At 44.4% G+C, this 17,969-nt stretch overlaps 1 protein-coding gene across 1 annotated transcript; it reads left to right on the top strand.

The window, feature by feature from the left end:
• Positions 1-6,550: 6,550 nt before the first annotated feature.
• On the top strand, positions 6,551-16,172 carry LOC133381493 (zinc finger protein 883-like). The gene is made up of 6 exons (XM_061620653.1): positions 6,551-6,667; positions 8,279-8,863; positions 9,557-9,638; positions 10,158-10,240; positions 10,489-10,615; positions 13,787-16,172. Exons 2-6 carry the CDS (start codon positions 8,447-8,449, stop codon positions 15,085-15,087), a joined length of 2,010 nt encoding a protein of 669 aa, XP_061476637.1. The 5' UTR covers positions 6,551-6,667; positions 8,279-8,446; the 3' UTR covers positions 15,088-16,172.
• The last annotated feature ends 1,797 nt before the right edge of the window (positions 16,173-17,969 follow it).

Raw genomic sequence — 17,969 nt, 5'->3', positions numbered from 1 at the left:
ACAGAGAATGCAGGCTTTTCTAGTGAAAGAAGACCTGTGGAAAGCTATCGCAGAAGACCCACCTGCCGGGGTGCCTATTCCAGCAGATTGGAGAAGGCTGGATGAGAGGGCAAAGGCGTTAATTGTTCTTGCTATTGATGATTCTCAACTACTGCACGTGCGTGATGCAACAACGGCAAAGGAAACCTGGGAAACTTTAAGAAATATTCATGTGAAAAAGACTGCCAGTTCTAAAATATATCTTGCCAGAAGATTGTATCAGATGCGCTTATCTGGAGATACAACCATGTCAGAGCATTTGTTGGAAATAAACAGACTGTTTATTGAGTTGTCAGAACGTGAAATTGAACATTCTCAAACGCAAAAAGTGTATATCACATTAGCTTCACTAGATTCAAGTTATGATAGTCTGGTGAGCTCTTTGGAAGCAATGGACGATGCCAATCTCAATATGGATTATATAGAAGGCAAACTTTTACAAGAATTTCAAAGGAGGCAAGAAATGGCAAAGCAGGAAAAGACTGAGTCTAAACACAACGTGGAAAAGCAGAACAACAAAGCAGCACAAGAGAGACTGTATGGACAAAAGGCATGTTATTTTTGTGGTTCCAAGCAACATCTTCAAAGGAATTGTGAAGCAAGAAGAAGAGAAAGAGGAAGAAAACCATGTGTACAGGTGATCTATGCTAGTAAGAATAAGCAATGTATTAACAATGAGCAGGGAAATAACTGTAAAGATTTATGGGCAATTGACAGTGGGGCAACAAATAGTATAATCAAAGATAAATCCATGTTTCATACATTTTGTGACGTAGAGGATCATGTAATAATGGCTGATGGAACTAAGAAACTTATCAAGAGTATGGGTACAGTGAAATTAGCAGGTTTCAATACCATTATGACAGATGTGCTGTTTGTTCCTGATATCGAATGTAACATTATGGCTGTGTCGAAACTCAATGAAATGGGGTTCACAGTAATGTTCAAAAGGGGTTCAGTGCATGTAATGAGAGGAGAAAAAATATTCATGAAAGGAATAGTGAGGAACTCATTGTTCTTCTTACACATGAAACAAACAAATCATGTACTCATGTGTGCTAATAAGAAACCCCATAATAATTGTGTTCATTTATGGCACAGAAAACTAGGCCATATAGGATATGAAAATGTGGTGAAAACAACAGAGAACAGTAATGATGTGACATTGAGAAACTGTGAAAAATATGTAGACTGCCACGTGTGTAAACAAACTAGGGCAGTTGTGGCTGCAAAGAACAAAGAAGCCATGCCCAGTACAAATGCACCGTATCAATTAATACACGTGGACTTAGTGGGGCCATTTCAACCTACTCAGGGGGGTGCAAGATATTTCCTGACAATAGTTGATGATTTTTCAAAATTCTGCACTGTTTATTTACTAAAAGCTAAAAGTGAAACTGCAGAGAAACTGAAAAGATTTATTACAAAAATTGAAGTGCAGTTTGGTGTCAAAATACAGAGAATAAGATCAGATCAAGGAGGAGAGTTCTTAGGACACTCTTTTACTGAATACTTGGATAAAAGAGGAATAAAACAGCAGTTAACAGCCCCTTATAGTCCTCATCAGAACGGGTTAGCTGAACGCTGGAACAGGTTGCTTCAGGACTCAATAAGATCAATGCTATGTGACTCCTCTTTAACACAAGGTTTCTGGGGAGAGTGTGTTCTGTATTCAGCTTACATTCAAAACAGAATATTCCATAAGGCCACTGGAATGTCTCCTTATCAGAAATTGTATGACAGAAAACCCAGATTAAACCATTTGATTAGGTTTGGAGCAGAATGCTGGGTACATGTTCCCAAAAATAAAAGGACAGGGAAGCTGCAAAGGAGAGCAGACAAAGGGTACATGCTGGGATTTGAAAACACGTATTACAGAATATGGCTGCCAAAACAAAGGTCTGTAGTGTTAAGCAGAAGCGTGCAAGCAATAGAGCAGGATTGGGAAGAGAAAACATATGTGGAGTTGGGAAACACTGAAGGTAGTAATGAACAAGAACAGGCAGACACAGTACCAATAAAACAAGAAGAAACAGGCAGCAGTAGTGAATCAAGTTCTAGCTCTGAGAGAGAAACAGGAATCGCCAGACACAGACACTAAGGCAGAAATACAACCACGCAGATCAGAGAGAACAACAAAAGGTATTCCATCTGTTAGATTTAAAATAAATTCCATTAAACATATAGACTTCAGTAACTGGAAAAAGTGGGATGATGGAAATCATGAAGAGTAATGAAATATAATGAAAATGATGCTGAGATTGCAATGGAGTAACTGTATTACAAATGAAAGTGATGTAAACTGAAATAAAAGGAAATGTATCAGAAGAATAAAACCAAATGATGTAAAATGTAACACATGTAAATGGAAGAGAAATGTAACTGGCTGAATGTGGAAATTTAAGGTGGGGGATTGTTGGCTATTAAACCGAGAAAGCAGAGGTTAAATTTCCACAAGTGAGCTACGTGACTTAGAAGCGAAAGTTGGCAGAGCTCGAGCCATCTTCAAGGACACGTTGCCATGCAACCTAGGCTCGGGCAGCTGGCCTTATCTATATAGAGGGCCAGCAGACACTTGTGAGTGTGGGGGTCGAGGAGTTTGTACAGAGAGAGCTTCTGATATATTGTCAGTAAAGTGACTCTTAAAACTTATTGCTTGTCCGGCTCATTGCTTCAACTGGCATCTAGCCTGTCACTATACTGTTCTGCATCCTGGGCATCTGCTTGCACCAGATACAACATCCAACACCCCCGTCCCTGCAGCCTGTGCTGGTGCTGCAGCGAGTATCCAGGTGGGCAAAGTTGGGTTAGATCAACTCCTCCAAGCTCACTCACCCAGGTCTCGGTAATATACACCAAACTGGCACATTCATCCACAATCAAGTAATGGATTAGAGTGTTCTTCTTATGTACCGATCTGGCATTAAACAACAACACACACAGGCCAGTGGGCACAGCAGATGAGCAACGAGGAACCAAACCATCAGAGGAGTGGCAGCAAGGAACAAGGCGCAGATAGCCCTGCCTTCACCTTGTATGGTAATTCACCACATCCCCATGGCTATATTTCCCTCTGCGGGTAATCACTGAAATTGGGGTGGCATCACCCATGTTCCTCCATGCCAAGACTCCTCCTAAATACCTATTATGGGCCCAACACGAGCCCACCAACAAAGCCTACCGGAGCGAATTATCCCAGTAGGCCTCTGCAAGAAGTGGGAACAGTCCCACCCATTCAAACTTACTCACACAGGGCCCATCTACTCCCCCTCCTGTCTCACACCCAGGGAGGGCCAGCCTTCTGCCAATTACACACTCTCACTCTGAAGGCATCTGGCGACTTTCTCCTATCGTGCAGTTCACTGCACAGGCTCCCACCCTGTGCAGGAACTACACATGCACCACACGCCCTCCCCACCACTAATCTCCTTTAGACTGGTTTAACAGAAAACAAATTAAGAAATAATAATAATAAAAAAACAAAAAGTAATAGAAGGGGAGTAGCACCCTCGCCCTCGGGACTCCCCAAGGGGCAACTCCCCAAGGGGCAATCCTCTTTGGTGTCACCCCTTTGGTGGCAACCCCGCCAGGGGCAGACCCGCCGCCCAAGGGCAGCTGGGCTTTTATGCCTCCTGGCCCAGCCAGCAGCTGTTGCAAGGGGCTGCGAGATTAACTGCAGCCTCTCTGTGGAGCAAGGGGCAGGCAGGGGGTCCCAGTCCTTGCAGCACTTACCAGGAACTTCAGCTGTCTCGACAGACAGCAGCCCAAAGGAGCTCGTAGCAAGCACCCAGATGCCAGATACTCACTCCCAGGGCAGGTCTTCCTCAGTCCCCTCATGCTGCAGCTGTTCCCAGTAAGTGTTAGTGAATGTTAACAAACCCCTTCCCCCCCAAGCCAAATGTTAACACTTTGCAACGTGTCATCACTCCTCCTGGCTGACACACGGGACCATCCAGGCTGGCAACTCCTGGGATGCAGAAGGGATCTTTCAACATTGAATGGAAAGCGCTACTTGAAAAGTGGCAACCTTTGAATCAAAGGAACCAACTTCAGCAGAACCCAACTGAAAATAACTGTTGTATTAAAAGGGTAAATAGATGGAGACCGCAATCCAAATGTTAATGTAACATATTGGCTGTCTGCTCAGACACTGTATCTTGTACCGTACTCTGCTTTATAAGAAAACAATGCTTTGTCTAGAAGGGAGGGTTTAAGAAACCCATTTTCAGAAGAGACCTTTTTTCCTCTGTGCACTACTAAACTACAAGCGAAGCCATTCTAAGCTTATGTAAATGATTTTAGCACACTCTTTGCACATTTTAAGCCATTATTTAGGCTATCCCATCACACTGTGCTGGGTTTGTCTGAGTGCCTGTAGCGCCCAGATGTTATTTTCTGCAAACGCTACTACACAGTAAGTGTTAGTGAATGTTAACAAAGCCCCTCACCCGAAGGGAAAAGTGAAAACTTTGCAAAGAGGCTTTGGGAGGTCTCCTGATTTGCAACAGCTATAGACCAGGGAGTCATGAAGAATTCCACTTATAGTGCAATGCAGAGCAGCCATTATTCAAGGGAAGGTGGTCCATTCTGATTTACGTAGTTACAGGATTAGATCCATCTCTAGGGGAGATTTGAAACGTGGCAAATGTTCATGCTGCTCACAAGCATTACAGATAAAACAGCACGTTCATCCTAAAGATGGAAGGAAATTCCGATTGAACAGTTTCACTAAGTGTCAATCTATTGATGTATGTTATATTTGTACCAACACCATCAACTACGCAATTTATAGATTATATACTCCAGAAGAGGTAAAATATTTCACTAGAGAATTGATCCATATGTCTTGTGACAAAGGCCAAAATCTGCATATTGTGTTACATTTTAGATTTTTGATTTAAATGGACTCACTGACAAGTTTAGCTTATCCTACATACAGTACAGGATAAGCCAGTGTGGTGTAGTGGTTAGAGTGTTGGACTAGGACCTGGGAGACCAGGGTTTGAATCCCCACGTAGCCATGAAGCTCACAGGGTGACATTGGGCCAGTCACTGCCTCTCAGCCTCATGAAAACCCTCTTCATAGGGTCGCCATAAGTTGGAATCGACTGGAAGGCAGTGCACTTACTTACACACATATACAGTATAACATCTTTTTGAAATTAATGAAATTAATGATGATAATCACCCGTAAAAGTATTCTCTTATTTATTATATATCTTGGTCTTTCTGAAGATGAGTTTATATTGTTGTTCCCTGAGATGAGTGCAAGGGAGATATATGTGCGAAATATTTAATTGTGGTACGTGCTATAATTAGTTATACATTTGCAGCATAAGGATGCTAGATGGTTAATAGTGTATTGTACTTACAGCTATGAAATCACCATCTAAAAGCATCTCTGTATAGAAAAGTATTCTTATCGACTAGAGAAGCACAACAAGGACTTAATTCTTCAAGAGAGAATTGTTATCATTCCTCCCAAGGACAGCTGAGAAAATTAACAGGGGAGATTGGAAAAGACAACAATACTTGAAACAGATTGTCCTGCTGTTTCTTAATTTGGGCTGTGTAATGTAAGTCTAATTTAAGAAATGGGAATCTTTCAACTTCTAGACCTTTTCAATTTTGAGTTCAATATGGAACCTTTTTACACTTTGGGTCTTGCTAGTCCTTACATGTTGATGGCTAGGTGTTTGGCATTGCGCGGCTCAGTGTACAAAGTAAGCAGATGGGTTTCGAGTTCCCTTCCTCCTCTTAATTCCCATTCACAGGACCTTCATTGCATCCCATTGAGACTTCAGGACAAGGTCATCCCTCAATACAAGGCATGCTGTATAGTGTCTCAGGCTTTCAGAGCATCATTTTAGACTTTATAGCAAAGCCATACGCTGGGCAGGAGTCTCTTGCACTCCAGTGGAGGCGTTTTTTCTTTCTTTCTGTTAAACTGAGTTTAACCTTCTCTAAGTGACAAAAGTAGCCGAACTGACTTGGCTTTCCGGTTCCATTCATCTTCCAGATACAGCAACATATATCATCACATCTTCCCTTCTCACGCAAGCCAAACCAGTTTGGGAGCCTTGTCTGCCACCCTCCCCATATTTCTATGATCTATATATTTGTCTTGAACCCCCAGGAGGGTCCAAACCCCCAGGAAGGAGCCACAGCTCGGTAGGGAGAGCAGCTGCTTTGCATGCAGGAGGTCCCAGGTTCAATCTCCAAGGACAGACTCCCTGCCTGAAACGCTGGAGAGCTGCTGCCAGTCAGTGCAGATCCCACTGAGCTAGATCGACCCCCATGCTCTGACTCGGTACAGGGCAGGAGCTCCGTGTCTTCCTCCGTTCTGCGCAACGCCTCTTTCCTTCTTGGCTCCCGCTCTGAGAGATCATCAGGAGGCTTGACTTCGTAAGGGTTAAAATAAACGAAACCAGATTCCTAGAAAGGAAAGAGGAGGAGGAGGTGCGGGAGGCTTCAAAGAAAATGCGGCTCCTCTCCCTCTGAGGTCACTTCCTGCCGGGCTGTTCCCTTGGAGGAAAGTGGCTCCCTGGTCAAGAGCGCAGTTGGATTCGTCATTAAACGCCAGAATCAGCAGCAGCGCTGCAGCGTCGGTGGCGCCTTCTGGGGTCTGGTAAGCCCCTTGTCCCTGCTGTGCATTTGGGCGAAGGGGAGTCCCAGGGCTGAGGGGAGGAGCTGCAGGGCGGGGGAGCAAGGAGGGGGCGGGAGACCCCAGATTGGAGCCCCACCCGGTGAAGGCAGAGGAGCGGCTGGAGAGCCCGTAAGGAGGTGGCCTCTGTTCTGTGACCCTTCAGGATCCCCCGTCAGAACATCCGCCATAATAACAGAGAGACAAAGCTAATAAAACGGAAGAAAAAAGATAGGCAGGGCCTTGGTACAATGAGTGGAAAGTGGAGCTTCCTTATGCAGAAGCAGTATACCAGGCTTAGTTTGTTAAATGACTTCAATTTGATGGCTAGACAGGAAGGGATTTCGGGGGGGGGCTGTATCCCTCTGAGCAAAAGCTCTTCTGTTCAAAGTCCCCTTCATTCTCACTTGGTGGTATATACCCAAGCCCTGCATGGGTGGCCCCCTCTGAAATCTTGTGAGCATCCTCTGCCTTTACACATTTGGTGGAAAGGTTTTCACAGAGCAGGGCGCACAGGAGGCCTGTTCAGCTGATCCATCCAAATCAGGGAGGAGAGCTACATCTCCCTCCCCAGCAAGGCCAGGGCACCACTTTGAATTCAGGGGCAATTGAAAGTATGCCTATCAATGCCCCCATTATTCACACACTGACTGGTGTTATCACACATGTGCCCATCCAGGCAAGTAACCCCTGGGATACAGAAGGGACCTTTAAGTGTGAATAGAAAGTGCTACTGAAAATTGGCAATCTTTTCATGAAAGGAATCAAACTCGGAAGACCCCGACTGAAAGTAAACAACCGTGTTTTACTAAAAGGGTAAATAGGTGAAGAGAGCCTACAGGACAGGGCAGCCCCCACCCACATCCATATCCCATCACTCAATGCCTGCTGAGGTGAAGGTAAAGTCAGTTCTTCCTTAATTTATGATGACAATCCCAAAAATGTAGATTCGTTGCTTTCTTCCACCACATTATACTCAAAGATCTTTCCATTTCCTTATCACAACCAGGTCATAAACTCCAGGAACTGCAGCGTTCCAATTTAATTTAATATGCAACAGTATAGCTCACGTTTAACTCTGAAGGGGGACAGTTCTAAAGATAAGCAAATCTATCAAGAGATGAAAGGAATAACGTATTTCATTCACAATTAAACCAACATTCTATATTCCAGGAGAGGCTTGTAAAAGTTCAGAGATAAGTTAGGGAGTATAGGATCTTATATTGAATTAGACAATTGTCCCATCTAGCTCAGTATTGTCCGCACTGACTGGCAGAGTCTCTCCAGGATTACAGGCAGGGAGTCTTTCCCAGCCCTACCTGGAGATTCAAAGTGGGACGTTGTGTGTACAAAGCAGCTGCTCTACCACTGAGCTACAGCCTGTCTTCTGAAAGGGTCTCCCCTTTAGCTTGTTTTTAATTAAGAATAAGGGGGTAATGAGGATGATGCTGGTCCCTGGGACCCTTTGGAGCTGCTGTCAGAGATGTGTCAGCCATCCAGGGATCCATCTTCAAAGGAAGACGTAGGCCCCATCACTGGGTTTTTATCAAAGGTTATATGGTAGAAACAATAATCCTCATATTTGACTACTCTTAGCCAGCACATTTCCTACTCTGCAAGCCTTCGGCCTGGGCATAGTGATCCCTATTTGGCTTCGCTCATTCTATGAACTTCGCTCCTTCTGAACATGTCCTCAGAATGCTGAAAACCATTCCCAGAAGCAGAGAAGGGATGAGGACTCCGTGAAAGGCAAAGAGATCAAATATGGAACAGCAAGACCCAGCTACCCCTGAAGCAGGACTTGGCCCTGATGCCATCAAGACTGAGACCCATGGGGACGAATTTTTGGGGGGAAACGTGCAGAAGATCTTGGGGGAGAACCCTCTCAGCTCAGATGTGCAGCGCCAGCAGTTCCGGTGTTTCCGCTTCCAGGCAGCTGAGGGGCCCCGAGAGGCTTGCAGCCGACTCCACCTTCTTTGCCGTGAGTGGCTGAAGCCAGAGCGACACTCAAAGAACCAGATCCTGGACCTGGTGATCCTGGAGCAGTTCCTGGCTGTCCTGCCCCCAGAGATGGAGAGCTGGGTGAGGGAATGTGGGGCTGAGAGGAGTTCCCAGGCTGTGGCCCTGGCAGAAGGTTTCCTCCTGAGCTGGGCAGAGGACGAGAAGCAGGCAGAGCAGCAGGTGAGAGGGCTTCATGCAGACCAGGGACTGCCAATGTGGTGCCCTCCAGATATTGCTGAAGTAAAACTTCCATCATCCCTGACCCTTCCTCATATTGGCTGGGGCTGATGCAGACTGGAGTCCATTTCCATCTGAAGGGCACCATGTTGGCTACCCCGATAGCAAGTATCTCTAAGGGGTTTGCATCTATCCTTCCTTTTCTATATCAGATACTCCTCTGGGTTTTGCCTCTGTCAGTCCTCTTGATGGAGACATTTTTATTTTCTCCTGTGGGATCTTTGCTCGGGGTCCTTTCAGTAAATTAAAGACACAGGCTTAAAGCAAAAAGGTAGGCCTTTATTAAGTATACAAGCATAGGCAGGGACAGCCCCCAGAAAGTCTGGAAGGAACTGTAAAGAAATGTAGTGTGCACAGATACTTTATAGAGTACAATTACAGCATGTGACAGAAATCAACCAATCCTCCAGGTTTTTCCCTATGTAACATAACAGTTTCTTCCCTCTTGAAATATTTCCAACCAACCAGATAGCTTTATTGAAATGAATGCATGTATATTTATAATCAAGTAGATAACTCCCACCTTATTGTGTAGTTGTCTCCTCAGATTAATATCAATCTGTTCCCCCTTTTCAGATCTCACCATTCTACTGTCATAATTAGTGATGATTTTGAGTGCTTATTATGCTGTTTCAGGAAAAGGGTCTGTGTGCAGAAATAGGAACTGATTTCCCTGAGGCAGAGAGGACTCCATCGGACACCAGGAAGAGGCTTCTGGGTAAGGATGTATGGGTCATATCTTTCTCTGTTTATTTTGACTCCTTTACTCTTGTCTCCGAGAGCCAATGTGTAGTGGTTAAGGTGTTGGACTATGGCCTGGGAGACCAGGGTTCAAGTCCCCACAATGCCTTGAAGCTCACTGGGTGACCATGGGCCAGTCACTCCCTCTCAGGCCCAGAGGAAGGCAATCGTAAACCTCCTATTCATAGGGCCACCATAAGTTGGAAACAACTGGAAGGAAGTCCATTTCCATTTTCCACTCTTGTCTCCAGCCTTTTCCACAGCTCAGAAATGCTCCTACTTACATCATGATTGTTTTACATGGGAATCATCGTTTGATTTCTGGCCTAGAGCTCAAATGAGATATTTTATCACACAACTGAAACATAAATTGTGCATAAATACCTGAAACACACTCAGCTGATAAGACCCTCATGCAGTTAGACCTATATATTTTAATCTCTGAGAATAGCATACTGTATATTACAGGCTTTGGGGCCCATTTTCTTTTTCACAGGGGATGGAATCATGTCAGTGAGACCTAATAAGTCATCTCCCCTTTCTGGTGGAGGAGAAGCTCTTGCTATCGCCCCATATCAGGTAGGGGAAAGACTCGGAAGTGGGAGAGCCTGGGGGCAGCCTGGGTGCCTCTCTGTCCATGGGTCTGAATGAATTTTCCTCCTTTGCGTCTCCCAAAGCCATCCTCAACAAAAGCTGTAAATTCCATTTAAGAAGGTTTCTGTCCTTAGAACAATGACCAGCCACCTCACCTTAACTATGTTTCCCACGTAGGTAGCAGATAATCTTTTTGCTTGCTATGATGACAAAATGTATTGTTTCTCTTTTAGGATCCAGTGTCTTTGGAGGATGTGGCTGTGAATTTCACGGTAGAGGAGTGGGCTTTGCTGAATCCTGACCAGAGAGCTCTGCATAGCGAAGTCATGGGAGGGATTTGTGGGACTTTGTCCTGTCTTGGTAAAGCCCCCTGTTCAGACGTAACTTGTTTTGTTGTTGTTGTTATGTGCCTTCAAGTCGATTACGACTTATGGCGACCCTATGAATCAGTGACCTCCAATAGCATCATCAACCACCCTGTTCAGATCTTGTAAGGGCAGGTTTGTGGCTTCCTTTCTGGAATCACTCCATCTCTTGTTTGGCCTTCCTTTTTTTCTGCTCCCTTCTGTTTTTCCCAGCATTATTGTCTTTTCTAGTGAATCATGTCTTCTCATGATGTGTCCAAAGTATGATAACCTCAGTTTCATCATTTTAGCTTCTAGTGACAGTTCTAATTAGTTCTAACACCCAATTATTTACCTTTTTCGTGGTCCATGGTATGCACAAAGCTTTCCTCCAACACCACATTTCAAATGAGTTGATCTTTCTCTTATCTGCTATCAGTTTTGTAACTTTCGAACTTTCACATCCATACATAGAGATTGGGGATACAGTGGTTTAAATGATCCTGACTTTACTGTTCAATGATACATCTTTGCATTTGAGGACCTTTTCTAGTTCTCTCCTAGCTGCCCTCCCCAGTCCTAGCCGCTTTCTGATTTCTTGACTATTGTCTCCATTTTGGTTAATGACTATGCCAAGGTATTGCTAATCCTTGACAAGTTAATTGTCCTCATTGTCAACTTTAAAGTACATAAATCTTCTGTTGTCATTATTTTGGTCGTTTTGACATTCAGTTGTAGTCCTGCTTTTGTGCTTTCCTCTTCAACTTTCATCAGCATTGGTTTCAAATCATTACTGGTTTCTGCTAGTAGTATGGTATCGTCTGCATATCTTAAACTATTTATATTTCTCCCTCCAATTTTCACACCTCCTTCATCTTGGTCCAATCCTGCTTTCCGTATGATATGTTCTGCATATAGGTTAAACAAATAGGGTGATAAAATACACCCCTGTCTCACATCCTTTCTGATTGGGAACCAATCGATTTCTCCATATTCTGTCCTTACAGTAGCCTCTTGTCCAGTGTATAGGATGCGCATCAGGACAGTCAGATGCTGTGGCACCCCCATTTCTTTTAAAGCATTCCATAGTTTTTCATGATCTACACAATCAAAGCTGTAATCTATAAAGCACAGGGTGATTTTCTTCTGAAATTCCTTGCTCCGTTCCATTATCCAACGTATGTTTGAGATGTGATCTCTGGTGCCTCTTCCCTTTCTAAATCCAGCTTGGACGTCTGGCATTTCTCGCTCCATATATGGGAAGAGTCTTTGTTGTAGAATCTTCAGCATTACTTTACTTGCATGGGATATTAAGGCAATAGTTCGATAATTACTGCATTCCCTGGGATCCCCTCTCTTTGGAATTGGGATGTATATGGAACGCTTCCAGTCTGTGAGCCATTGTTTAATTTTCCATACTTGTTGACAAATGTTTGTTAAAATTTGGACAGATTCAGTCTCAGTAGTTTGTAGCAACTCTATTGGTATCATCTATTCCTGGTGATTTGTTTCTTCCAAGTATTTTAAGAGCAGCTTTCACCTCACATTCTATAATTTCTGGTTCTTCATCATAAGGTTCCTCCATGTAATTTGTTATCTGCCTTCAAGTCGATTACGACTTATGGCGACCCTATGAATCAACGACCTCCAGTAGCATCTGTTATAAACCACGGTGTTCGGATCTTGTAAGGTCAGGTCTGTGGCTTCCTTTCTGGAATCAATCCTATCTCTTCTTTGGCCTTCCTCTTTTTCTACTCCCTTCTGTTTTTCCCAGCATTATTGTCTTTTCTAGTGAATCATGTCTTCTCATGATGTGTCCAAAGTATGATAACCTCAGTTTCATCCTTTTAGCTTCTAATGGTAGTTCTGGTTTAATTTCTTCTAACACCCAATTATTTGTCTTTTTTGTGGTCCATGGTATCGGTCGTAATATCTGTTTTCAAATTCCATATTTCTATATTTAATGCACCCGAATATTCTGATGTACTGCCACCTATTTCAACTGGGATTCTTAATCTTCTCCCGATAAACTTATATGACAGCCATCTATTCTATCTGAACACAGATCTCTAGTTATGCCCTTCTAAAATGATGGTCCAATTCAGTGGAATTTCTCACTAAAAGTTTTCCCCAACTGCTAAAACAGCATAGCTGAGCTCCATTTGAGTTTCTAATATAGCCCACTAGGTGCAACATTTGGCATTTTGGGCTTTGGGAGGACACATCCAAAGCTCCCCTCTTAGTTCATCCTTTTTCCTAGACCTGGAGCAGAGTGGTGGCAGTGCATCCTACTCTTTGGGGGAGAGGAGGACTGTTTTAAGACTGGGGTAGCCATCATGGTGTACTCCACAGATTGCTGGACTCTCACTCCATAAGCAGTGACCATTGTCCATGCTGATTGGGGCTGATGGGAATGGGATTCCAACAAGCTCTGGAGAGCACCATGTTGTTATAGGGAAAGGGACTCAGACAGTAAGAAAAGCCTTCCCTATATCTGCACATTTCCTATATTTCAACACTTGAAGTCCATTTCTTCTAGACTAATACAAGATTTCCTATCTCTTTTTTTTTGAGGGGGGAGGAGGAACCCTTGTAGGAAAAGGGACTTGGATGCTGCAGAGGCACCCCTCCCGCAATTTGTCCACAGATGAGTGTGTGTGTTTGTGTACATGCCCTCCTACCCATATTTTTTCACAGTTCCTAAATTTCAGCGTTTCAAGCCCTCTTCTTGCACCCTAGTAGAATATCATAGAATAGTAGAATTGGAAGGTGCCTATCAGGCCAACAAGTCCAACCCGCTGCTCAATGCAGGAATCCAAATCAAATCAAATTTTTCTCACTTCACTTGCTCCAAAGAGTTCCAAAGAGAATATCTGTGGTTGTTTTACTTATCTGTACAACTTTGTAGGCTAGGCCGAATGAGAGTGATTGGCCCAGGACCACCCAATGGGATTAACCTCTGACTGGGAGCTGAACCCAGATCACCGTGGTCCAAATCCAACAATCCGTATCACTCCAATTGTCAGTGAATGCCAGACAACAGAGACTGTTCAACCGGGAGAAAGATCCGTCTTTCATCTAAGTCCTGTCAATTCTTCCTTTATCACAAAAGTTATTTGGGATTGTTCAGTGATTTGAGGATCCATTTCTTCCCTCATGGTCTTATCAGGTTCTCTCTTCTTTGCAGAAGGTGAGGAATGGAAAGCCAAGAGGAAGGGAGATCTTTGTGGAAAAGAGAGACAGGAAAGAGACAGATCTGAAAACAAGGAAGAGCAGAGAAGGAATCCTGAAGCAGAAGAGAAAAGGAGGAATAAATCTTGCGCTTCTTACGGCAGTGGCTACCATAAAACTGCCATCCAAGAAAAAACAGATCAAAGAATGAGAAGAAATAAATATCTTCATTGTTCGAAAAGTCTGAATTCTAAAAGAAAGTGTAAAAAAGCCCACTACAAAAACCAGAAAAGGGAGAAAGCATATCAATGTTTGGAATGTGAAAGGAGGTTTAGCTGCAAGGCAAGTCTCATTTTGCATCAAAGAATGCACACTGGTGAGAAACCATGTGAGTGCTTAGAATGTGGAAAGAGCTTTCGTCGGAAGACACATCTGACTTGCCATCAAAGAATTCACACGGGGGAGAAACCATATAAGTGCCTAGAATGTGGAAAGAGCTTCCGCAGGAAACAGCAACTCACTGCCCATCAAAGAATTCACACTGGTGAGAAACCATATAAGTGCTTAGAATGTAGCAAGAGCTTCCACTGGAAACACTTACTCACTGCCCACCAAAAAATTCACACCGGGCAGAAACCATATAAATGCCTAGATTGTGGAAAGAACTTCCATCAGAAGAGAAATCTGACTTGCCATCAAAGAATTCACACTGGAGAGAAACCATATAAGTGCTTGGAATGTGGAAAGAGTTTTCGTCGGAGGACACATCTGACTTGCCATCAAAGAATTCACACGGGGGAGAAACCTTTTAAGTGCTTGGAATGTGGAAAGAGGTTCCGCTGGAAACACTTACTCACTGCCCACCAAAAAATTCACACCGGGCAGAAACCATATAAATGCCTAGATTGTGGAAAGAGCTTCCGTCAGAAGAGAAATCTGACTTGCCATCAAAGAATTCACACTGGAGAGAAACCTTTTAAGTGCTTGGAATGTGGAAAGAGCTTCCATCAGAAGACACATCTGACTTTCCATCAAAGAATTCACACGGGGGAGAAACCTTTTAAGTGCTTGGAATGTGGAAAGAGCTTCCATCAGAAGACACATCTGACTTGCCATCAAAGAATTCACACGGGGGAGAAACCTTTTAAGTGCTTGGAATGTGGAAAGAGCTTCCATCAGAAGATACATCTGACTTTCCATCAAAGAATTCACACGGGGGAGAAACCTTTTAAGTGCTTGGAATGTGGAAAGAGCTTCAGCAGGAAACAAGCACTCACTTTCCATCAGAGAACTCACACTGGGGAGAAACCATATTAGTGCTTAGAATGTGGAAAGAGCTTCCGTAGGAAAAACCAACTCACTCCCCATCAAAGTAATCACACTGGGGAGAAACTGTATAAATGCTTGGAATGTGGAAAGAGCTTCAGATGGAAATGTCTACTCACTTCCCATCAGAGAACTCACACTGGGGAGAAACCATATAAGTGCTTAGAATGTGGAAAGAGCTTCAGTTGGAAACAGCAACTCACTGCCCATGAAAGAATTCACACTGGGGAGAAACCATATAACTGCTTAGAATGTGGAAAGTGCTTCAGTTGGAAACAGCAACTCACTGCCCATGAAAGAATTCACACTGGGGAGAAACCATACAAGTGCTTAGAATGTGGAAAGAGCTTCCGTAGGAAAAACCAACTCACTGCTCATCAAAGTATTCACACTGGGGAGAAGCCATATGAATGCCTGGAATGTGGAAAGGGCTTTACTAGAAATTCCTCTCTCACTTTGCATCAAAGAATTCACACAGGGGAGAAACCATAGAACTGCTTGGAACATAAAAAGAGCTTCAGATGTAGCACAAGTCTTTATTGTCATGAAAGATTTCAGCAATGGGGAAACCATATTATGAGTGTAGAACAAGGGGTGGCTGACCTGTTGCCTGTGAGTGTTTTGGAGGCCTGCAGAGACCTTCAGTAGCATCCCCCAACGCCCGTGCACTGTGGGATGTTAGAGAACAGATCCTGACCTTCCCCTGTGTGATCCTGGCCTCCCTTCTCTTTTCACACTACACTGCCCTCACCCAGAACCCATCCCCCCTTTCTTTGTAGAGTGAATTCTGATTTTCCCAATCTTGGGAAAATCCTAAAATAAAAATACAAATTCCATCCGCTGCTCCCTGGTTGGTGCTGCTGGTTGCATTCTCTTTAGCTGAGGTGGAACCAGAAAGAGCTGTGAACTATTAATATGAAGGGGCCTGAGTTTGTCATGTCCATTAATTTTAAAGGATCCACTCTGAGGTGGAAGTTGGGTGCAACCCACATATTAGTTTTACGACTCTTTTGTGCAAATCTGTTATTTTGAAAACCTTGTATTTTTTAACAAAATAAATTCATGCCCACAATGGACCTTAAGTTTCAAGACCTTATGGTGGTCTGGGAAGAAGTACTAATGAAGGGGAGAGAACAACACTCAGGGTTGAATACATCCCATCAAGCACAACCCAGTAATGTGGAGGGAGAAGATATTTGGACACCTAAGCGCCTGGGCCTTCAACAGGTAGGACAAAAGGGTCTGTTTCTAGAAGGACCAGCAGGTAGCCAAGACAACTTTCATTGTTTTAAAGAAGTAAGTTTGTATGTGGTTTAGGGAAAAAAAGATAGCCTTGTGCTGAACGCCCCTGTCATTTCAGGTTTTTAAGTAGCTAAGGAGTAAAGTCACTCCAGAGAGAGAGAGGAGACCAGGCTGGGTCTTGGGAGGGGCCCACACTGCTGAACAGCTGCTGCCACTGCCCCACTCACTCACGGCAAGCAAGCTGACCCTGTAAGGATGAGCAGAGGAAGAAGGCCTCTCAACCCACCCACAACAGTGGAGTAGTTGTCATGGGCTGTGCAGGCTCCTCGTCCCTTTCTTTTTGGGGATGTGCATCCCACCCGGGTCCCTCTGTTTCCGCAGCCGACTGCATGACTTTCAAAAGGCCTCTTTCCCCGTCACTGTTGCCACCTGCACAGAACTGCTTGCGAGTGCCTGTAGCACCAACAGCGGCTGCTCCCCGAGAGAGCAAAGCCTTCCGCCTCCCAGTGCAGCAGCAGCACCTCTGCCCACCGGCGTTATTTCCCCCGCCTCAGCCAGCTTTCCTGTACTGAGCAGGAGGGACGCTGGTAGAGGTTGAATTGCATGCAGGGCGGAGGAGGAGGAGGATATATATACACACACACCTGAAGTGATTTCTCCTCCTTTGTAAACTCCAGCCAGCATGTTGGTGGGGAAAGGCATGACTCGCAGCACAACAACAATAATAATATTAATAAGAATATTAATAAGAAATGCTGTACAGGTTGAAGACCAGCCGTGAGGGCTTTGCTAGTGGAGCTCTCTGATGTTTGTTTTTCCACAGTGAACTGGGCAGGAGGGGAAATTGGCGGGAACTAGCGCTGCCTCGCTCCGGATGGACCTAGGCAGACTGGGGCAAAACCACATAAATGCCTGGAATGTGGAATGAGCATCAATACAAATTCCTGTCTCACTGCCCATCAAAAAATTCACACTGATAAGAAGTCATATGAAAGGAAGGGCCTTAGCTGGAAAAGTAAGCTTGCTTCCCATCAAAGAATTCACATTCGGGAATGACCATATAAAGGCTTATCATGTGGAAAGAGCTTCAGCTATAAGGAAAATCTTGCTGTCCATCAAAAATTCACACTGGGGATATCAGCACTATAACACTGCTTGGAATTTGGAGAAAGCTTCAACTACAAGCACAAGTGGGTGGAGCAGCTGCTTTGCATGCAGAAGGTTGCAGGTTCAATCGCCAGTGGCATCTCCAGGTAGCTCTCGGAGAGACTCCTTGTCTGAAACCGTGGAGAGCTGCTGCCAGCCAGTGCAGACAGCAGTGACCTAGATGGACCCCAGTGCTCTGACTCGGTATAGGACAGGAGCTCCCCATCTTCCTGTTCTCTGCAAGGCCTCTTTCCTCCTTGGCTCCCGCTTTGAGCGATCATCCGTCTGCCTGATTTCATAAGGGTTAAAATAAAGGAAACCAGACTGCTAGGGAGGAAGGATAGAGGAAGTGGTTGGAGGGGAATCCATGCTCACCAAAGGCAATGTGGTTCCTCTCCCTCTGAAGTCACTTCCGGCCTGGCTCTTTCCTTGGGGAACAGCAGCACTGTCCCCCTGTCTCTCCCCCAAGGGCTGCTGCATCGGTG

Source organism: Rhineura floridana, chromosome 3 (genome assembly GCF_030035675.1).
Source record: "Rhineura floridana isolate rRhiFlo1 chromosome 3, rRhiFlo1.hap2, whole genome shotgun sequence".
Lineage (NCBI taxonomy): Eukaryota > Metazoa > Chordata > Lepidosauria > Squamata > Rhineuridae > Rhineura > Rhineura floridana.
The sequence above is the reverse complement of the archived record's forward strand: the minus strand, read 5'-3'. Positions and strand labels throughout refer to the sequence as shown.